The 23,963-nt window shown below is 31.1% G+C and overlaps 1 protein-coding gene across 2 annotated transcripts; it reads left to right on the plus strand.

The window, feature by feature from the left end:
• Nucleotides 1-15,508: 15,508 nt before the first annotated feature.
• LOC142610894 (putative protein phosphatase 2C 60) lies at nucleotides 15,509-23,844 on the plus strand. 2 transcript variants are annotated; one of them, XM_075782873.1, is made up of 12 exons: nucleotides 15,509-15,713; nucleotides 15,826-15,903; nucleotides 16,530-16,652; nucleotides 17,907-17,970; nucleotides 19,060-19,168; nucleotides 19,783-19,936; nucleotides 20,598-20,723; nucleotides 20,998-21,121; nucleotides 21,456-21,532; nucleotides 21,744-21,796; nucleotides 22,869-22,923; nucleotides 23,322-23,844. In XM_075782873.1, the coding sequence occupies exons 3-12, from the start codon at nucleotides 16,536-16,538 to the stop codon at nucleotides 23,505-23,507; spliced, it is 1,065 nt and encodes a 354-aa protein (XP_075638988.1). In that variant the 5' UTR covers nucleotides 15,509-15,713; nucleotides 15,826-15,903; nucleotides 16,530-16,535; the 3' UTR covers nucleotides 23,508-23,844. The 2 variants fall into 2 exon arrangements, with proteins under 2 accessions (XP_075638988.1, XP_075638996.1); XM_075782881.1 differs by having other exon boundaries at nucleotides 15,514-15,713; nucleotides 15,826-15,899.
• Nucleotides 23,845-23,963: the final 119 nt, after the last annotated feature.

Consider the following 23,963-nt stretch of genomic DNA (forward strand, 5'->3'; position numbering starts at 1 on the left):
AATTTAGAGATGGGAAGATTTACGTAGAGAAAACACTAGGATAAAGTTAATTATGAAGAGGAAGTTTACCAGGACTGTCAAAGGGTGGGTACTAGAAAAGTAGATGTAGAAGTTTCAAAGCTCTTTAAGCAGAAAACGTTATAAGGTTTGACAATTTTGTACTAAACACTAAAGAGTTTTAAGGAATCTTAAAAAGCTGAAAACAACTTTAATACTAAAATTGAAATTATAGCTCTACAATTCACATCCGAAATCTTCGATTATTTTAACATTTCAAAGACTACTTTATCAATCATATCATACTATTTTAGAATACACCCAACATCTAATTTCTTATTTATTTCATTTATTCATTAAAATATTAATTTCACCAACTCTTTCTCTCTCTTCCTCTTCATAAAAAAATAATTAAAAATACCCACACACCATCACTAGAGATAAAAACAGTATAAAAATGTATACAAGTTGCTATGGTGCCATCATAAAAATAGGATGGCATTGTAGCACAATTGCAATTTTTTTTGCAATTGTAGGACTTTGCAAGATTGGGTAATGGGGTTTTGAGTCACTGATACTAAATATTACCAACATATGGCATATACAATACCCAATGTGTAACACTTTATAAATCTGTCCATTTGTCATTGTTGGAGGTAGAGGTTTATGTAGAATGTTTTTGCAATAAGCTTTATTTTGAATACTTTTTTAGTGTTTTGAGTATTTTGGCAAACTACAGTGAATAGTACTTTAAAGTTTTGAATGGGTAAAGTATGAACAATAAATTATTGTTTAAAGGCTCAAAATTACTACTTTAGTCTTAAAACTATTTACAACCAACTTTCAAGATCCCCTAAAAACTATTTCGTGAACTTATAAAAAAAGAAAAGGTGAGTTCCAGTTAGCTCAGCTGGTAAAATCTCTGATGGTTGTATAAGAAATCTGGGGTTCAATCCCCGCCTGCACCAAAAACTGATTGGTGTCTTGGTTTGATAATAAATAGCTATTATCAGGAGCGGACACTATAGGTTGAAACTCTTTCAAAAAAAAAAATAAAAAAAGAAAAGAACTCATTTGCAAAATTTTGGCAATTTCAACTAAAAGAACTTTAAGCATTTTAAAACACTTTTGAATCCTTCCAAAAGAAAAACCAAACAAACTTATATAAAAAAGTGTTTTCATATTAAAGATCTATTGTTATTGTTCTACTTTCTTACTTCCTACTAGGGTTGTCCATATCCAACCAAACCCAATGAATTGTCCGACTTGAATCCATCCGATCCAAAGCTTGACCAATTTGATCATTATGGCAATTGATGGAGGTTCTTTGAGATGAAAATCTGAAAAAGTCAGTTTGAATCTAGGTTTTGGCTTCTCTTAACCCGTTGAAGCTAATCCGACTAATATCCCCCTCTCCTCCTTTTTCCATCAAATTCTCTGTCCATATCTGGCAGAGAACTTAAGATCTCTGACCAGATATGGAGGAGATCTCGAGATCTTTGACTAGATTTGGTAGAGATTTGGAGATTTTTGACCAGATCAAGCAAAGATCTTGAGTTCTTTGACAAGATCCGACAAAGATCTCCTCTCCATGTTGTTTTACTAACTCCGATTGACATTCAACAATCGCCTATTGAGACTCGAGCCGTTTGAATTACCGTTCCTTCCAAGTTAACACTAGGTTCCATTCTTCCCCAATCGAAGTGATTGGTTTGAGTTTGAATTGAGCACAAACCATGAAACCAAACCTAGAACTAGGGGACACCCATACTTCTTAGTTCCTACAAAATTGTCAAATTGTAGTCAAATAAGGTCATTATTCAATGTTTAACTTTGTGAAGTCATCTTTTATTTATTTACTAGTATTATTTTCGTATTATGCATGGTGTTGATGAAGATTATATGTAACTACTTTTTTTTTTAAATAATTAAAAAAATAACAATAATAAATTACAAAATAAGTAAATAGTTTTAATATAAAAAAATTGCTTTGAATTCTTATTGTTTAGAGTTTGGACTTTAACTTAAATATGTGCTTATTGTTTTGCTTCTTTCGAGTAAACTTTCTTTAGCATAATATCTTGCACGCAAATTCAAAAGCAAATTCAAAAGCAAAAAATAATAAGGAAGATGAAATTCATTAGATTAAAACGTAAGTATAAGTTGCATCTTGGGGAAAAAAAAGTAAAAAATAAAAAAAACAACAACGTGAGGTGTATTGCGTGGGATTTAATTATAAGGATGACTTTAATGGTTAAATTAAACAGTTGTTAAATATTATCCCTTAATTTGAGAAAATACACCATAATTTATAATATACAATTAATTAATTAATTATTTATTATTAAAATGTTGATAATAGACTTTTAGTTGAAATAGAAGTCAAAAGGTGGTTTTTTTTTTTAGAAAGAAAACATGGGTTGTTGTTTGGAGTTTAAGTTTAGAATTTTTTATAATAGACTTTTAGTTTGGATAGAATTTAACTTTGTTGAAATATTTAAGTTTAGAAAATTTTGATAATAGACTTTTAGTTTATATAGAATTTAAATTTGTTGAAGTTTAAATAATAAAGTTTTATCTAAATTAAATAATTGTTAAATATTATCCCTTAATTTGAGGAAATGTATCCTAACAAATAATATGAAATTAATTACAAATAGTGAGAGTAGCCACTGGGTGTAACCACAACTTCTAAGTCCGACTTTTATTGTATTGTATAGTATAGTATATGATTAGTTGTCCCTAAAATGTTGATAATCGACTTTTAATTGGAGTAGAAGTTAAAATGTGGTTTTTTTTTTTAAAGAAATAAAATGTGGGTTGTTGTCTGGGGTTTAAGTTTAGAATTTTTTTTTTATTTTATAATAGACTTTTAGTTTGAATAGAATTTATATTTGTTGAAATACTTAAGTTTAGAAATTTTTGATAATAGACTTTTAGTTTGAATAAAATTTTAATTTATTGAAATTTAAATGATATAATTTTATCTAAATTAAACCATTGTTAAATATTATCCCTTAATATGAATAAATATATCATAATAAATAATATAAAATTAATTTATTAATTAGTTGTTCTAAAATATTGATAATGGACTTTTAGACGGAGTAGAAGTCAAAACATGGGGTTTTTTTTTTTTGAAAAAGAAAACTTGAGTCGTTGTTTGAGATTTAAGTTTAGAATTTTTTATAATAGACTTTTAATTTAAATAGAATTTAAATTTGTTAAAATTTAAATCATAAAGTTTTACCTAAATTAAACAGTTGTTAAATGTTATCCTTTAATTTGAGGAAATATATCCTAACAAATAATATAAAATTAATTTATTAATTAGTGAGAGTAGCTATTTGGCAACCACGGCTTCTAAATCCAACTTTTATCTATACTATCTATAAGAGAATTTCCCTCTTTGGAGTGGACTTTTATATAATTCATAAATACTCATAGACCTTATGTTTAACAGAAAAAAAACTCAAGGATAACCTGGTAAAAATATATCTTCAACTCCACTTAAAATGCCTACAACATAAGACACTCTTCTACTAATCCATGTCTTCAAAACAAACTTATCCATTTTTTTTTTTAAAAAATCTTAGTCCACTTTGTATATTTCCTTCAAGATGATGTTCCGACTTTATTTTTTATTTAATACTTTATCAAGACTCACCGGTTTCTTTTATTTAATTTTTAGGTTGTGTTAATCTAAATATTGAGATGAATGAAAAATTATGACACTTGACCAAAAAAAAAAAAGTCTCATCGCACGTGCAAAGCGTGTGTGATGATGCTCTCTCTCTCTCTCTCTCTATATATATATATATATATATATATATATATATATATATATATATATATATATATGATTGAGTTCAAGTTACACCTGATGTAACTCTAAGTAATATTACACCACCATCCAATAACTTGTTATAGAATTCATATTTTGAAAATCCCCGTTTGAATTATATATTTTATATGTTCTTCACATTCATTCTAATTTTTATATTAATTGGATGTTATTTACCATTTGACCCATAAACTTATCGTTTATGCATTATTTTAAATTACAAAAACTTGAATTTAAACAATTGGTTAATGACATGATTATTAATCTTTGATCACCTTAAAATTTTGCAAGCATAGAGAATATATAAAGATTTTTTAACTTAATGGTGAATTTGTTAAAATTCACATCTAATAAAAAAAAATTGAATGATGTAATATTACTTAAAATTATATCAGGAATAGTTCTATAACATTGTGTGGTATACATATTTAATCTAGCAAAGAGGCTAGTACTTCAGACAAGGAATTATAGAATTACCAGAGTCAAAAGAACAAAGGCCCTTAAACAAGGAATTAAAGAATTATCGTTGAGTGAACCATCTATCTTCAAGTCCACGGACATTGTCCTTACTATTTCTTTGGGAATTGCGAGTTGTGACTAATTTACTCTTCCCAAGTGAACCAAGACAAGAATTTGGAGCTCAACTAAACTATTAAAAGCCAAGCCAAGGTACAAATGAACCTAGGCCTATGTTGCTACTTGTTTCTCCACCTCCACTAGATACTTTTTTATCCCCAGAAGGGAAAGAAAAAAAAAAAGTTTTGAAGGAAATATTTAATGAAGGATTTTGACAGCTTAGAAAGATTATGTCTTGTTTAGTACAGCTCCATAACCAACATAGATATGAGAAGAAGAAAAAAAAAAGTCCACACAAAAAAGAGGAAATAAATTTTGAGTAATTGTGTCTTATATATTAATTGTTAGATTATAATTGATTGTCCATCACATTTACATGATCTTGTCATTTTTTCTTCATTATTTACGGTTTGCCATATGGACAATTATGGCACACATTATGATATTTTACTTGGTTTTAGAATTTTTCATAATATATCTATCAATACCCAGACATTTTTAATTAAAAAGAAGAGAAAAAGGAAGTAGAAAGTATCAATAGAGAGACAAAGAGATCATGTACAGGTTACTCTAGAGTCAAGAGTGGGTTGCACTAATGATTGATGATATAAATCTGATGGTTTGATGGGCATTATTTTTGATAGGGGACAGGTCAATTTGCATAAGCGATTAGCACACAGATCTCCAATTTTTTAATTAAAGCTTTTCTAAAAGAATTCAAGTATCTGATTGATCTTTCTCTATACTTTCATTATAGAATTGCTTCTAAAGATTTGGTTCAATGTACAAGATGATTTCATGCTTCCTTGACTGGAAATATTGAACCCACACGCTTATACACACACATAGAGGGAGAAAGATTCCTTGCTAAAGAATTAGGTACTTTTCAATTGTTTTATCATAATCTTCACTCATATATTATAAACTAACAAGTTGTATTAAACTAACAATCTATGATGTATAATACCAACACAAAGTAGATCTTATCCTCATTGAACCAAAGTAAAACTTTAACACCACATTTTTTTACCCATTATAGAAAAAGCAATAGTTAAATATAATTTTCCAATTACTTTAAGGCCTAACAAGGTTTGTCACTAGGATTAAACTATTCTTTCTATACTCTCATGGGCGTAAATGAAAGCTATGCAAAAACAACCATTCTTATCGTTACCATCATCTCCAAAAAGAAATGTGTGTAAACCCAACCATACCCGCCTACCAAAGTTGAATATCCCAACCGAAATTTATTGTAGAAAAAAGTGTAGAAAAATGAAAAACCATTTTGGCATATATGGGTCCCTTCAAAATTCACAATTCTTTGGTCTTTGTTTTAAAAAAATAATAGTACTATATTTCTACACTATCAATCTTCTATCGTTACTTTCTTATATTATCCTTTTTTTTAATAGATTAAACTTTTATTATAAGAGGATTTTTAAGAGTTCTTAGAAAACTCCATGCACTCGAGTTTCTTAACGGCACTAAAAGAATGCATGAGTTAGATGCTTCCACGTCACTCACATTTAAAAAGTAATATTGAAGAAGTGGTAACCAAAATTCCTCTTATTTTCTTCTTTTAAAAAAAAATTTCCTCTTATTTTGACCATAATTAGAGAAATTATTTTGTACACCTGTGTTACACTCTCTTTCACATAAATGTGATTTTTTATGTAGACTGCAGTAAACTGAGAGTGGGGATAGAATAATAATAATAATTTTTTAAAATATTTTTAGATAGAGGATAGAATGGGGATAGAATTTTGTTAGTCAAATTCTTTCTTACCTTGTCGCTAAGTGTGTATAGATATATTTATCTAATTTATATAATCTTCTTTATACATATTCTATTATCATCAATAAAAATCTCTCCGTATCACAAAAAAAAAATCTCTCTCTCTCTCTCTCTCTCTCTCATTAGTGCTAAAATCACACTCTTAGAGAAGGCAAAATTCTCAAAAATTCTAAAAAAATATACCATTTAACATCTCAAAACTCTACTTTTTTTAATTTTAATCCACTTTAGAGAAGGCAAAATGCCTCCATCACAATCGTCCTTGTTCTTGCCTTGCACAGGTTCTTGTGCTGTCTTAATTCGGCAAGGATAGGGCACTTATGGTTTGCCCTACCCTATGATGTTGCCATTCCTAACCATGTTTATTATTTATGAATTATGCTAGGACCACACAAATGGCCACAACTCGCCCACGTGGCGAGTTGTGGTTGGTGGAGGGGTGATCCACCGTCACCCCTCCACCATCCACAACTCGCCACGTGGGCGAGTTGCGGCCAATGTTGCGGCCATTTGTGTGGTCCTAGCACAACTCATTATTTATTGAAGCTTTCTACAAAATTCTATTATTGGTGAAATTCTCTCCTAACTTTTTCTTAATTTCCAAGTCCATACTCAAATAATGAAATATTTAATTTGCAAGTAACACGTAATTGAGATTAATTTGCAATGTCCATCCTATCATCAAAAATTAGTTTTAAAATCAACAAATTAGTGGGCACATTAATATGTCAAAATTAATTGATTAATTCTCATTATACGCGAATCAACCACTAATTTGTTAATTTTTATATTGATTTTAGATCATGGGGTTCGCAATGCAAATTAATTTCAAATAGAAGGCCAAACGCAATGCAAATTAGGTCAGACTTAGGTCTAGTGTCTGGTAGTACTGGATTAGTTGAGATGATGACATGTATCCATTTTTGGACACGTGTCACAATCTGACCAGGTCCAGTGTACTGGATGCACTAAACCTAAACCAAGTCCATGCAAATTAATTTCAAATTAACTCTCTAACATCTAAATTGGAAATTGGAAATTGGAAATTAGAAAGGTGTAAAGTGTCACTCTAAGTTCCTATAATAATGAGGATTCCATAGACAAGCACGATGGCAAGGAGAATTTTACACACAAAAAAAAAAAAAAATCTTTTTTTTTTTCATTTAATAATTACAACAAGAAGTGTGGGATAATCAAATCATAATTCTCGTCATGAATAATAGCAAGTAATGCAACTGAGCTATAAAACTCTTTACTTCAAATAGGATTTGATCTCATTAAAAAATTTTACTGGAAATTTGGGATTGTAACGTATAACACAATTTACAAGAGTTTGATTCTCATAATAATTTCTTGCTAATGTAAAGATGATTAGAAGAAAATACAAACATGAAAACATACAATAAGAGATATTAATGAAACTAGAGGGGAAAATCATGCAAGTCTAAGGAGGTGAGTTGGCAGTTTTAGAATGTTTATAACACAATATTATGTGAGGTTTAATCACGTGTGATCCATCCATTTCACACTCACCCTTTGGAATAAGGGAGCTTTATGTCTTAGAGTTTCTCAAGAAATCCAAAAGATCTAACTAAAATATTTTTTATATAATTTTTTATACATATTTCCAACTATAAGCTTGCCATGGCCAGCACATTATAATCTCCATTCATTCTTTCATTTTATTTATTTTTTCAGTTGATTTGATTATGGTTTAAGAAATGAATTGGGGACTTTTATACACCTAACATTTGGATTTGGTAATGATTGTCAACCAAACTGAATTTGTTTTTATAAGCATGCATGTTACCCGTGTGTGCTTGCAATATTTTGCTTTGTCACATAAATATTTATTGCAATCTTCTTAATTAAGGACTACTTGAACGGTTGAACCTTTAATATTCAATACACTCAGTAGAGATAGGGCAAGAATCCTACAATTGGGAGGTCATATTAGAAAGGAAGTTGTATATGACTCAGGATTTGAAGGCTACATCTTATACTTTAATACATAGATATTTGGAGACTCTTTTATATATTTTTTTGTACAAAAAGAATAAGCTTTGAATGTAAGGCCTATTTTTAAAGAGAGGTGCTACGTCCACAACATTTTTATAACAATTTTACAACAAATCATAGGTGGTTAGTTGTTATAGGTTCAAATTTGAATCTAATACTAAGATTACTTTTTTGTCTCAACAATAACAACCAGTAACAACTTGCCACTTAGGATTTGTTGTAAAAATGTTGTAAAAATGTTGTGGACATATCATTTCTCATTTTTAAAAGCATTTCACCAGAGTCGCTCCGTGATCCATGCAAACCCACCTACTACATCTACATGTTCACAAAATATTAGCGAAAAGTACATGATGACACATTGATAATTAAGATTTTTCCATACTCAAAAATTTATTATAATTCCTTTTTTTTTGTTCTATTTTTAATTTAATCTTTTTCAATGCTGATAGGAGGGCCAAAATGAGATTTTACCCATTTTTCACAAATTTTTCAGTAAAATGCTCTCTTTTTTAAACTATTTAGGGAAATGCTCTTATTTTGAAAAGCGATTTTCTAAAAATCGAGTTCCAAATGTAAAACTCAATTTTTGGCCAATCGAGTTATAGCGAAAATGGACTTAGAAATTTTTTTTTTTCTTCTTCTGGAACTTGAGTTCCATATAAAGAACTCAGTTCATGGAACTCGAGTTCCACAAAAAAAATTTCAAGGAACTCGAGTTCTTTGTATGGAACTCAAGTTTCTTGAATGGAACTCGAGTTCCCTGAACTCGAGTTTTAGATTTTTTTTTTTTTTTAAATTTACAATTTTGTATAACTCGATTGTCCAATAATCAAGTTTTAAATTGAAACTTGATTTTTAGAAAATCGAGTTTCAAAACAGTGGCATTTTCCTAAATAGTTTCAGACATAGGACATTTTGCTGGAAAGTTTTGGTGAAAGAGGCAAATACCCATTTTGGCCCTAGTAAGAGCATACCCATTACTAGGAGAAAGTTTGTCTTGTTCCCAACCCAACTCTTTTTATTTTTTTATTTATTTACAGCAGTGTATATTGACTCTCCAATTACAAGGGTTTTGCAAAAAATTTCATAGCATGATGAGTCTAGATAAATACCAATAAACTTATCAAATCAGCTTTTATGAAAAAATGTTGTAAAAATTATTGGGTACGTCGTATGCAACATTACTCTTAACTCTCTAGACTCTAGGGTTTGAAACTCGGACGCCATGTGCTCCCTAAAATAAATTAATCCATGTAATACAAAATTACTAATACCTCACAATCTCTTCTTGCTTGTGTTGGTACATGGTAATTTTGTTTGGTCCAGAAGCTAAAAAAAGTTAGTTATGGGATCATTTAATTGCATGTTGCAAGAGGACCCCCAATATTAAATGAAATTTATGTCTATATCTTTTTTCTTCTTTTTTTTTTTTGACAAATTTTCCCAACCTTTTTAGCTGAAGGAGATATTTTGATGCATTCTAAATGTCAACTGCCAGCAGACAGAGACATTTATAAATAAATAAATTAAAATCTTGGCCAAAACCAAACGTCTCACTTAGGACTTAGCTGGGTTTCATTGATCCATTTGTCTCTCTTCGTGTTTCATACCAACCTTTGTTGTTGTTGCTATTGTTGTTTTTTCAACGAAAACAGGAAAAGAATAGTTTGAAAATAAGAAATAGGCTTTAACATAAAGAGAGGAAATTTAACAACTATAGTCTATAGTGAATATATAGTAATTTTGAAAGAGAATAAAATAATTTATTGTTTTAATTAATCGCAAGTTGTAATCATGTAAACTCTAGAACAATCATTGAACTAGAGAATTTTGGATGCTTAATTTCACTATGATTTAGACATTCACCTACCTTTGTAAACATGAAGACTGAACATACGTACGTAAAGTATTCTACGCTCTTCTTTTTCACCCATTTCTCTGATGACTAATTGTTAGTGCACATTTTTTGTTGCACACAAAATATACGTAAGTTTATTTTTCAAGTCATAACTTTAGTTTAAAAACAAACTTATATGTACTTTGTATGTAATAGAGCCCTGTGTAATAAACATTGTCTTTTTTTTTATATAGGGGGCCGACAATCTTGCCATATGTGAACACTTCATGTCCCTATACTTATGAGTTTGGTTCCGTTTTGTAAGATCCACATTGCTCCACCTATACTCCAAATGTGTGAATATGATGTCCCAGTCTTACTCTATCATTCAGGAATGTGTCATTGGGGGAAGTACTTTGCCTTCAAAATTTTATACTCAAAAGTGATTTTGTTCATTTTTGGAGTAGCCACCAAACCTGTTTAGCTAGTAATATTTTATACTCAAAAGTGATTTTGTTCATTTGGAGTAGCCACCAAGCCTGTTTAGCTGGTAATATTTGGTACTCAAAAGTGATTTTGTTCATTTTGGAGTAGCCACCAAACTTGTAGTTTAGCTAGTAATATTTGGTCAAAAGTCTCCAAATCTTTGAACCCTAAGCCACTCCATTCTTCTTTCAACATAATGTTTCCCAGCTCACCCAATGGGTTCCTCGATCTCGAGCATCCCCCACCAAAATCTACCTATCATATATGGCATTAGTCTCCTTGATTGCATATTGACACCAATAGTGATTTTCAAAAAAAGACACCAATAGTTTGAAAACACTTTTGGCATATGTGGAGATGACTTGTGCCACTGCTTTTACAAGAATTTCTCTCCCCACTTTACTCAATAATTTTCTCTATTTCCATTGCTTTTATAGTTATTCACTGTTATTAACATCTTTTAAAAATATATATATATTTTGCTAATGCAATTTGCTCTTTATAAATCATAGGAAATTCTTTCTTATAGAACGATTTTAATTTTAATTTTTTTTTTTTTTGCGTTATAAAGGAGTTAATAGCAGTGATAAATATGATATCACTGCATGCCATTAATTAACTCCTTTTTTAAACTTTTTTTTTTTGAGTTTTTTAAAAAAATCTTTCTTAAACTTTAACAAATATAAAACAATATCATATTCTTTATAGATCATAGCCTAAAATTTGTTAAAGTTTTGTAAATGAAATGTTATGAATATGATATTGTTTTATATTTCCACGTCAATTGATACTTAATGGACTATATATGTTTACACTTTGGGTTTGGACAATGAATGTCTTAAGTGTATTGGAAATTGGTTAAGGTTGAGTTTTATTGCAATTGATCATTTTTTTTTAGGGAGTTGCACAACTTTTAGTTAAATGATTTTTTTTTTTTTTTTTTTTTGGAATTTAGTTTAGGTCTAGTACATCCAGTGCATTAGACCCAGTCAGACGGTGACACGTGTCTAAAAGTGGACACTTGTCTAAAAGTGGATACATGTCTAAAAGTGTCCAATGCCACTAGACACTGGACCTAACCCTTTTTTTTAATTTTATTTTTGCTACTTTTCAATACAAACAAGATAACCCAGTCCATAAGTTATCCTTAATGATTGCAGTTGAGCACCTTATACTATTTTCCTAATACCTTTTTTTTGTTTTTGTTTTTTTGGGTAGAAACATTTTCCTAATACTTTATATATGGTGTCTATTGACTTTATCTTTGTGTGACATGTACAACTTGTAACCTTTGTGTTGCCTTGTTATTAGACTGTGATATGCTACAATAGACTGTTATAATTAATGCTCAAGTGGCCCTTATTTTTATTTTTGACTCGTCACAGTTTAAACAGGAATATATATATATATATATATATATCAACTAAACAGACTCACATATTTTTTATTTTCTAGAGTTCCAATACACGATAGGTTTCCTTATTCTTAGTCTTTCTAGACATTGTAGTTTCATTTTCCAGTCTTTCTATCTGAAATCATTAAATTGTTTTTTTCCCAGTGTATAGCAAATGAGGACGTAGGAGTTGAATCCAGATTCTTTCTACTAAGAAATTATGAAATTGTCTTTACACATTGAGATATATTAGTAAAGATATTAAATTCTATAAATACTTGGTGACCGATATAAATCAAAAGTTATATAGACTTAGAGCATTAGCAATTGAGATTGTAAAAAATTTCTACTGTATTTTACACCTTAAAAACCTATTTTATTTATTTTACCATCTTATTTTACAACTCTCCCAACGTCCTAATATCTAATTTTACAAACAACTCATTAAAATAATATAAAACATACCAACAAATAATATTAAAAATTATTATCTCTTCCATTATTTCATCTTTGTCTCTATCCTCAACAACCATTGGAGAGAGAAAATATTAACTTAAAATAATACAACCTTGCTACAGTAAGGTTGTATAAATGCAACTTTACTGTAGCAAGTTGCAAAAAAAAAATTAAGTTCCCATACCCGGTTGGAGCTTCATTTTATGGGTTTGGTGGGTAAAATAGCAACTGGGGAATGTCTACACCCCCCACTACTAGTGCTCTTAGTGTAAACCAAAGGGTTTACACCCTTTAATAAGGACATATCACATCATCATATTACTAAAATATAAATACATCTAATCACAGAAGAATCCAAGATAACACATCATATTTTAGATTTTAACTTTTAAGTAAGGGATTAATATGATGTTATTAGATGCGGTAGGATGCATTAAGTTTTAAATAAAAGACTTATGTGACAATATCTTATTGGTAATTAGATAGGATAAAATATTGGTTGTACACATCATTCTTACCAAATTCAAACTAATTAATAAATGGTGGTTATATATTAATAAATTCATGATGAATTCAGATCGTCTATACCATTTTTTTATATTTTCCTTTATACTCCACTAATTGTGATATGCCACGTACTTGATTTTTTTTTTTTTTTTTGATAATTTGATAGTTATAATGGCAAAGGGGGATTTGAATCTAAAATGTATCTATTGTAAATATGCAAAAATACCAATTAGTTGAATTACAAAACTTTTCTTATGCTTTAAATATTTTATAAGGAAAATAAAAGCAACACATGAGAAATTGTGATAGATGGAAAATTAAGTAAAACATCAAAAGTGGTACAAAAATTTGTATTTGTATATGATAGGAATACATTGGGTTGTGAACACCAGTTAATGTAGTCCTGTCAAAATGTTTGTAATGTCTTCTCTTTTGTTTTATTCTTCTTTTATCACTTTGATGGGTCTTTTATGACAATCACATACTAATTAGGTTGACACTTATTGCACAAAGCTTGATAAATTTGGTGCAAAGAAGGTTACAATGAAGGATGAGCCATTCTTTTTTTCTTTTTCTTTTTCAAGGACGAGCCATCCTTTTGTCTCTTGGCAGTTGGTACACAGATAAGGTTACATACTTAAAATGGGAGAGATAGTCCAATCCTTGATTGACTGTGCTTGGATTGAAATATCATTATCCAAGAAAGATGAGTCAAATCCTTGAATTGCTTAATGTGGATTGAAATAACATTATCCAATCAAATGTCTCTCAATACAGAATTAATTATACATGTTTGGTCTGGATTAATGCCCCAGAATCTGCTATTGGAGAAATGATACATGTTGATTGCAATTTGCAATCACTATCTCAATTACTTACACGTCGTTTTGTGTTGCTTGCTGGCGACACTGTCATATCACCATGAAGTGTGAAGTATCACCTAACTACAACTCTCCCATTGAAGAGCATTTCATACTATCTCCTCAGTCCTAACATATCATCTTAACGATCTTTCTTGAACCAGCAAGTCGTTTCTTTGTAGGCTGAATGAGAGTGTGCTAAATTTTTAGGAAAAAGTGATTATTGGGTAGTTTTTTTTTTTTTTTTTTAATTTTGTTGAATTACAATTTTAACCACATTTTTTATTTTTTAAGAATAAGAATTATCTAATTAAATTAGAGGTATTTTTGACATCTTTTGAAGTCATAACTAACTTTTTAAATTCTCTTAATGTATAAAGATTATAGAGATAAAAAAGGACAAAAGAAACAGATAAGTTTATCTTTTCTAAGATAAAAACATATAAGTCTAGATAAAAGAAAAAAAAGTAAAAAGTAAAAACGCGGAGTTAGTGGAACATGGGAGAGATAGGAGAGATGAGAATACGGAATAGTAGTGGTTTTTTTATTTTTATTAGGAGTTTTTTTTTTTCAAAATAAAATAGAGGAGATTGGGAAAAAAAACCGTGAGATTAGAGTAAGGATAAAAGAAAAAAGAAAAGAAAAGAAAAGAAAAAAAAAAAAAAGTAAAAACGCCGCGTGAGTGGGATACAAGAGATATGTGATAGTTGAATTTAAAAAATCAAGTAGAAAATTTTCTCTCATCTCTCTTTGTGTGTTTTATAATATTTAGTATTTTAAAAAAAAAGAGTGAAAAAGTGGTTCTATTTTATAAAACATTAAAGATGTATTTTTATCAAAATATCCTATTTAATCCTAATTTATAGGGATATTATTTTTAACCACAAAATTAAAGATTCCAAGCAAGAGAAATAGTAGTATTAGTATAAAAGAAAATGATCTTATCAATTTGCAATATCACCAATTATTTGGCGATACACCGACAAAGGATAAAACTGAAAGACAAAGAAGTCAAAAAAATTAACATGGAAGTTGGAAAAACTGGAGGTTTTTTACATGGTTGATCATGTCACATCCTGGCCAGCCCAGTCCTAGTATGGAAATTGGATAGCTCCTGCTCTCTGTGTAGTAAAGAGTAATGGCCTGTTTGGATGTTTAAAAAAGGAGGGGGAGTAGAGTAGAGGGAAGGGGAGTAATTCAATTACCTTGTTTGTGAGTTTTTTAAGGAAGGAGGGGAGGGGTTTGAAGGGGTTTCAACTACCTCCAACCCCTTCATTTTTAATTCCCCCAAATTGGAGAGATTTGGAGGGAGAGTAAAGTACATAAAATTATTGATAAAGTAAATTACCTAATTTACCCTTATTATATTTATAAAATTACAATGTTAAAAACAAGGGGAAGGGCTAATTACTCCCTTCCCCCTTACTAATTATAAAAACATTCAAACAAGGTGGAGGGTAATCATTCTCCTCTACTCTACTCTCCTCTACTCTCCTCCCCTCTACTCTCCTCTACTCTCATCCCTCTCTAAACTCCCAAACAGGCCATAAGAGACAGAGAGTCTGACATTGAGAGAGAGGGTGTAATAAACTAATCTGATTATAATTAGTGATACACAAAGAGACACAGAGAGAGAAAATAAAATATATAATTTATAAAAAATAAAAAATAAACAACAACAACAACAACAACATTTTACTGCTACTATTTCCAAAGAAAGATAGCCGAGGATGATATTTTAGAGAGAGAAAGAAAGAGAGAGAGAGTGTGTGTAAGTGTTTGGAAAAAAACATTGGCCACACCACAAGACATCACATCACATTCAACACTATAGTCCATCAACAGTCACCGGAATCCACCAGACTTCAAATAAAAAGTCCCCCCCCCCCCCTCTCTCTCTCTCTATATTTTTCTCCATTCGATTTGTTGTTTTTTGCACTGTTGAGTCTCTCTCTCTCTCTTTTTCTCTTTCTCTTTTTTAAAAATATCTTCATGCTTGTCTCTTTGGTTCGTTTCTTCTCTCACCCATTTCCTCAAATTTTATTCTTATAGATTTCATTCATTCCGTGAGGGTTTTTGAGGCTTCTAATCTCCAACCCTTTGCAGACAGCCCAATCGGGCGTTTTGTGAGTATGCCCACACCTCTATTTTTTTTTTTTTTTTTTTTTTTTTTTTTTTCCAGTTGTTGTTTTTCAATGGAGGTTGATAATTAATCTAGACACAAATTTGGCATCTGGGTCTTTCATATTTTATGCTTTGGTGTTGTTTTTTCATAATTAGATCTTGAACGAACATGTGGGATTGCTTCAACCTTTTATTTAGATACAGATTTTTCTTTTTTATAAGTTTGTTTTGTGGGTCTTGAATGTCTATGAGCCTTTTCAAATGATGGGTGATTCTTGTTTTGGACCTTAGATCGTTGCTAAATTGGTTTGCATGATGTGGGCATGTTGTAATGGTTTTTGATCTCACAAGTCTGGTTTGATCTATTAATAACTTAATCTTAATTCTTATATGTTTAATTTATTTTAATTACCAGAAAGTGACAAGCTGTTATTTAGCCTCTTTGTAGTGCAGATTCTTTCTGTATACAGTCTCAATTAGGATTCTGAATTTTGTTTGAACTTGTATTATATTATGTTTTTAATTTTTTACATTTTGTATATTCGGTGGGGGTGTTTTATTGGCATGCTTTTATTCCAATTGTTAACTAATAGTTACTTATCATGAACAGAAGCTATTGTTTATGGTTTCAGGTAAATATGGGTATATACCTCAGCACTCCCAAAACTGAAAAGTTCTCTGATGATGGTGAGAATGATAGGCTTAGGTATGGTTTATCATCAATGCAAGGTTGGCGCGCAACCATGGAAGATGCTGTGAGTAATTTAATGAAAGCTTTGCTCTTTCTAAATTACTACATAAATCCTGTTTTATTACTATATCTGGTTTATGTGATATAGGTGGAATTGGGTTTACTATAAAGTGATTGGGCATGAAAATATACTGCACTGTATTATCCACTGTTAATTGTAATCTCCATTATCCAGCTGTGATAGAAAATATAAATACAATATCAATTATCTCCTCCTCTGTTTACGTTTTTTCTCTTCTCAAATATTGTTATCCCAAGTTTGGAGATCTGCCACATGATTGTCACTGAGAAAGGGGAGAGCAGGGGGTTGGGTATGGGGAATAGGGGGTCGAACGCATCCTCGTCATAAAAGTCAATGAGCCCCAAATGATAGAGGAAGCAAATGTACTCAAAAATTCCAAATTTGGAATTTTAAACATTTGTAAGATTAAGAGGGTAGATTTTTAGGATATGTTTGTGCCTTTTTCTTTTGTTCATATTTTTAACAAGCAAGACCAGTACCTGAAAATGGTGAATGTTTGAAGTTTTTGAAATGGGAAATGATTGAGAAAAATTCTTGCATCTTTTAATTATCATTTTCTGTTTTAAAATAATTTTGGTGACAAATTTGTTATGTGCATTATCTTTCATGAGGTAGTTGCAGCTGTAAAATTTGTACTTTTTCAACTAGGCTAATTGCTATACAGTCTGTTTAGTTTTCATCCTGATTACAGAGTAATGGACTCATTTGTTTTATATTTGGTAACAAATTGAACATCAGCCCGAATCTTTCCTATACATGTTTCTTTACCTCTCCCAGATCCTGCAGAAGCAAGAGCCTTATGCATTGCATATGGCCGTTTTAAGATTCCAACTGTTGTCATGAGAAATTTGTGGTGCACATGTCAGATACTTAAATTTACATTTCGATTGTGAGTGTGTTTGTTACGGGTGTATACACAAACAGACACACACCCATATTGTTTATGTATATTTTTGAGGGCTTTAAGTTAATTGGATGCAGGATACCTGTATCAGTAATGTTTTGTTGTTATTGCTTCATAGCTGTTGATAATTTATGAGGTAGCTTCTATAGGAATACAGAAATAAATATTTATCTTTGTGACTTGGGATATTCACATTATCTGGACTTATTTGATTTATCTGTTGACTTAACTTTATTATTGTTGTTGTTGTTATTATTTTTATTTTTTTTATTTTATTTTTTTTATAGATTTACCATTAACCTGTTGGTCAATATGATTATTATTTTTGTTAGCATGCTGCGTTCCCTGATCTCGGTCCATCCACTTCGTTCTTTGGTGTTTATGATGGCCATGGAGGTAAGAATTGGCAAGTTCAAGTACTTGAATCTATGATAGATGGCTGATTCTACTAATGTAATAGGGACTTGTATGTTTGGCATCATAGTCAATTTATCTTTGTGTTACTTTCCAGTTATTAGTTATGCTGTTATTAGGAATAGTATAATTTGATAAATTAATCCACAAGTGGTTGATTACGTTACAATTGGAAGGGGATTTCATCAGATCTGGTCTGCCTTTCTTCAGTTGCCTTTCTGGATCTAAATTGTATTTTCTTAATTGGAGGATTGGACTAAACTTTTGTTGTATGCATTAATCATGTAGATTGGTTGCTATGATGCAAATTTATGTATTTATAAAATTATAATATAATTTCAAACATAATACATTTGGTTTTTTGGTGCTATTCTCAACTGGTTGCTACTGGTTTCATTATGCGTGGTTGGTTATGGTTTGTTGTTTCTAGTTTCAATCCCAAAATTTTAGAACTGTGAAAATTTGAGTTCTATTTTTTCTCTTTTTATTAACTTTGATTTAGCTTTAAATATATGTGCATGCTTTTGCTTTTCCAGTGAAGGGCAAGAAATTGTTTATTTAGCAGTTCATTTGTATGTGAGATTTCTTTCAGTGGCTTTGTCCATTATAAGTATATTTTCTGAAGCTTTTTGAGAGCTCATATCTGGGTCGGCAAGCTAAAACTGCTAGTTTGTCTGTATGTAATTTATATAATCATTTTGAGTCTATAGGTGAAAATGAAAAGATGTGTGGTGCTTAGAATAGATTCTCATCCCAGTGTCCAGAGCAGCAGGGCTTGATTCTACCAAATGGCATGGATTTTAGGTCTTCTCAAGGTTCAACACGTAATAAATATAATTCTTATATCTAGAAGGATGAAAGTCTTGTTTGTTGTGCTTCTCAAGATTATAGATTATTAGCGTCGAGGAAAACTGATGTTCCACGATTCAAGCTTTAGATTCTTGGGTGCTTGGGCATTTCTATTTGTTATGCATTTTATCCTTCCGATTTGCTTCCTGTTAGCAATTATCTTATCTTTGTGTAATAGTAATTGAGATAATTGTACTCATGTAAAATCCAATGGCATTTCAGGGAAGGTGGTTGCAAAGTTCTGTGCCAAGTATCTTCATCAACAGATGCTTAGGAATGAAGCATATTCAGCTGGAGACATAGGAACTTCTGTTCAGAAAGCATTTTTCAGGTTAAATAATTTAGTTTTTGAGTTTTAGGTTCCTTTTCATCATTTCCTGGTGATTATTGTTACATATATAATAATTTTCTATAGTGGTCATAGAATCTGCTGTTGTGCTGCATAATGTCATACCCAAAACTGTGCTCCTGATTTTTTATATAAGTAATTGGCTTTGCAAATGCATCATTAGAATTTTGGTAGCATAATATATATATATATATATATATATATATATATATATATATATATATATATATATATATATATTTTTAAATACTGTGCATGTATGCCTGCCTGCTTGCATGCGCACATCTGTGTATGTACTGTCAATGATAGTCTCACAATCTCAATTTGTGAACTTCTGACTTAAATAATTTAGACTCATCTCAATTTTTGGATTTAACATCAGATAAGTGTAATTTTATGACTTGAATACCTAAATACTTTCTTGTATGTAATTAAGTTTTTGTGTGTGAGATATAGAATATAATAAGCTCATTATTTAGGCCCTTTACCAATGGCTTTCAACTTTTTTATGGGTTTATAGCTCCATTGTCATGCTGCTACCTTTGCACTCATGGTCTCATTTTGCGGTTCCAATTATTACTATTTGGGTTATGCAGAATGGATGAAATGATGCGTGGACAGAGGGGTTGGAGGGAACTAGCTGTTTTGGGTGATAAAATAAACAAGTTTACTGGCATGATAGAAGGGTTGATTTGGTCTCCAAGGGGCAGTGATAGTAATGACCATGTTGATGATTGGGCTTTTGAGGAGGTAGGTGCAAGAAACAAATAAATTGTCAAAGTTACTGTCTTCTGCAGTCAGCATTGATCTGGTTGATCCAGTTTTTGCTTTTAGCTTATTCATACTTACATCACTCAGTAAATGGAGCTCATTCCCATTTCACATTTAGGTGTGGCCTACTGTATGCATGCTTGACCTTTTTTATTTTTATTTTAATGAAACTTAATTGTTGACCTCATTTCCATTTTGCATCTAGGTTTGACAAATTCTCTATACACGCTTGTGTGTGTGCATACTACATGCACAAATGCTCTCATCTACAAACATATAATTGCTTATGTGGTACTCTCATGAGGTGAAATCTAAATTGTAATGCCATACATGATATACCTGTATTACACCTATCAATTTGTTCATCATTTGATACATAGGGATGCAGAGTATTTCATTTTTTCTTTCATTTAATTTTGAGGATGATTTTTTTTTTTTTTTTGGTTGGAAATTCTTAGTAGCAATCATCTTAATCATAAAAGTGTGGTCATCTTTGTAAATGAGTGTATAGGATATATGTATCAAAGACAGATGACGTATTAGGCTAATGTATAATGTGGTTCTTTTGGTGTATGGAATTTGAGAAAAAGAAATTAATTTGGCCATATCTTCTTTGTGTTTTAAACGCACTTTTTACCAGGGGCCTCATTCTGATTTCGCTGGACCAACTTCTGGGAGCACGGCTTGTGTTGCCATTATTAGAAACTACCAACTTATTGTTGCAAATGCTGGTGATTCTCGTTGTGTGATATCTAGGAAGGGTCAGGTATTTTTTTAATTTACAGGAGTTCTTCAGCATGTTTGTTGCTGTTATTAGCCATGGATGTTTAAAGACATCTTCTAATTTGAACTCTAACAAGTATACAAAGATTATATCAAAATTATTAGACAATGATAATATGCTAATACTGGAGCAGATCCCAACAAAAGTAAATAAAATGAAAAAAGTTCTCTATCCAGAATTTTAATTCCTGGTTCTTATGGCTTCTGATTCTCTCTCTCTCTCTCTCTCACTGGGACCTGTGGCTTCTCCTTTTCAGGCATACAATCTGTCTAGGGATCACAAACCTGATCTTGAGGTTGAGAAGGAAAGGATTTTAAAGGCTGGTGGTTTTATACATGCAGGACGAGTCAATGGCAGTTTAAATCTTGCTAGAGCTATAGGTATCTTATCAACATGCATGTGAATCTCTAACAGAAAGCTTTTGAAACTTTAAGTCAATCTTTTGATATTTTGCTTCAAGCTGCTGGCCTGTGTTCATACTTTAAGCTGAAGTGAAAGTGTGAAACTTGTGGACGTGGTCTGTGGAGCTTCTTTAGTAGAGGCAGTTAGATACCACTAGTACAAGCCCAGTGCTATCTTTTCTTCAAATTGAATATACATGCATATATACGCACACATGTATATATGTATGGGTCATAACATGTGTTTCTAGAGAAAGAGTGGGAGATGTGTTTTATGAAGTTTACAGACTGATGTAGTTTCCATTTACTGCAGGTGACATGGAATTCAAGCAGAATAAATATTTGCCTGCTGAAAAGCAAATTGTAACTGCCAATCCAGATATAAACACTGTATGTATATCCTGTCATAAGTTGATGACATTTTTAATTACATTTTGTGTTTTTCTTTGCAATATGGTCACTTTGGAGATCAAATCTCCAACATTTCTACATGTTTTGCATTATTGCTTTAGCATCTCTCTTATTTTATTTTATTTTATTTTCCCCTAGATTGAAACTTCTTAAACATTGGTATTCAATTGATTATTATTTTTTTCTCAAGGTTGAGCTTTGTGATGATGACGATTTTATCGTGTTAGCATGTGATGGTATCTGGTAAGCATCTTAAGCTTTCCCTTCCAGATTTGGTTTTGAAGTTTGTCAAATCTTTTAAGGAAGTTGGGCTCACTAAGCCAATGTATTCCATATGTGCTTCCAAATTATTAAGACATGTTAGCTACTAATAATGAATTTAAGCTCCTCTTGTTTGAAACAGAACCTCTTGAAATGGAATATCACTTAATGAGGTGTATGTTATTTCAATTGTGATTTTGATATGCTATATTTACGTTATTGTGGCTGTGTAAGAAGTTGGTACATGCTCTTGTTGCATTATATTTTTTACACTCAGAAGAAAACATGCACCAATGGAGATAAAATGTCAGTCTAGGTATGACATAAATTATTTTCTTCTCTCTATAGCTATATAATGAGAAATCATGGACATTATACAAGGTGGGCGGGGAGAGAGAGAGAGTCTTTGTGATTTTGGAAAGTTTTTAAATTGTCGTCAAAAGAGTACTAACGTTTTATGATATTTTTATGACTTGTAAGGTTCCTTGAACCATAACTACCATTGCCTTTGGCCAAAATTTATTCCAAGTGATCAGACACAATATATATATATATATATATATATATATATTTTTTTTTTTTTCTTTTGCTGAGAGACAAAGAATAATGTTGGTGGATTGTAGGTTGCATTTTACAAAATTCTACATTATAATTGAATCCCTCTGAGTGGATGTTTAGATGGGAGCAAAACATAATATAGGATACAATAAGGAAGAGAATTAAGCTAGGTGCATTATACTAATATTGATTTTCAATATCTTTTACCAATAACAGTTGCTGGACAATTTCTAATTCCATGCTATTGATTGACCAGTATTACAGTATCTTAAAATTCTTTTTATTATCCTTGACTTAGTTTCCACAACTTAGTTTCCACCTTGCTCTAATTTTTAGTTCTCCTACCGAGGCTTTTTAAAAAAATAAAACCATATATACATACATACATACATACATACATATATAGTATCTGTTGATTTTATTTGAATAACTTGGTTGCTTTCAGTTTATGCAAATTTTAATTTATGATGTTTACTGTCCTGTTAATTACTTTCAGGGATTGCATGTCAAGCCAGCAACTGGTAGATTTTGTTCATGAACAACTACGCATGGTGAGTGCATAGGTCTCCTCTCTTTTTAAAAACTTGACAATGCAGTTTGATTAATATTCAGCGAGTCTTACCAAAAATAAATAAATAAATAGAGTGAGGGATAATGACCTATCAATGCATGAATGTTAAGCTAATACTGAGTTAAAAATTTGAGATCACAAATGTTTGGTTTCAAAGAAATTGTGAGAAGAAACAGCAGTTCAGTTTTGTCTGTGCTTTGGTTATGGTAAGAATTTTAAGTACTGACCTGCCATTCAAGTGGTGCCTGAATAAAATGTTGCTCAACAACTGATTAAGGAATACTATATATATTTGGCTAGTTGATCCAATGGGACTATATATGCCTTACAATTGTAATATTTCAGCCTGTTTGACGCTGAAAACTGTAACTCATGCAGGAAAACAAGCTTTCTGTGGTGTGTGAGAGAGTACTTGATAGGTGTTTGGCACCATCAACAGCTGGTGGTGAGGGATGCGACAACATGACCATGGTCTTGGTGCAGTTCAAGAAACCCATTCAGTCCCCTCCATCTGTGGATGAGCAATCCTCACCATCCAAAACAGCTGACCCTGAATCAAAGTAGCTGCAGCAGTCTATCCACATTTCAGATCCTATGCTGCATAACTCTCATTGGAAGAAGAATTTACGAGAATCCCCTACATTCTTGAAATTGAGTCCTTGGATCTGTAACTATAGATGGCTTTGTAAGAAAATGAAAGCATCAAATATTAATAGAATTCGTTTTTGGCTCTGCGTGTTTAGGTTTGAGAATTTAACAATATCACTACTTAAAATAACATGTACAGTTTATTAACAACCGCATCTCTGAACAGCATCTATGCATATATTTCAATGATGCTATTCAAGCCAGCTGCTTATGATTCAGCTTGATATGAGCAAGGAAAAAATGGAATTACTAATGTGTGATTTTCTTTCCAGTTTATAATCAGACACACCTTTCAGTTCATCTCCCACTATGCACACCCAGTAGGAGAAAGATAGTTGGGGTTGCTTTGGCTGGACAATGCTTGTTGCACAC

This window comes from Castanea sativa, chromosome 1 (assembly GCF_040712315.1).
Source record: "Castanea sativa cultivar Marrone di Chiusa Pesio chromosome 1, ASM4071231v1".
Lineage (NCBI taxonomy): Eukaryota > Viridiplantae > Streptophyta > Magnoliopsida > Fagales > Fagaceae > Castanea > Castanea sativa.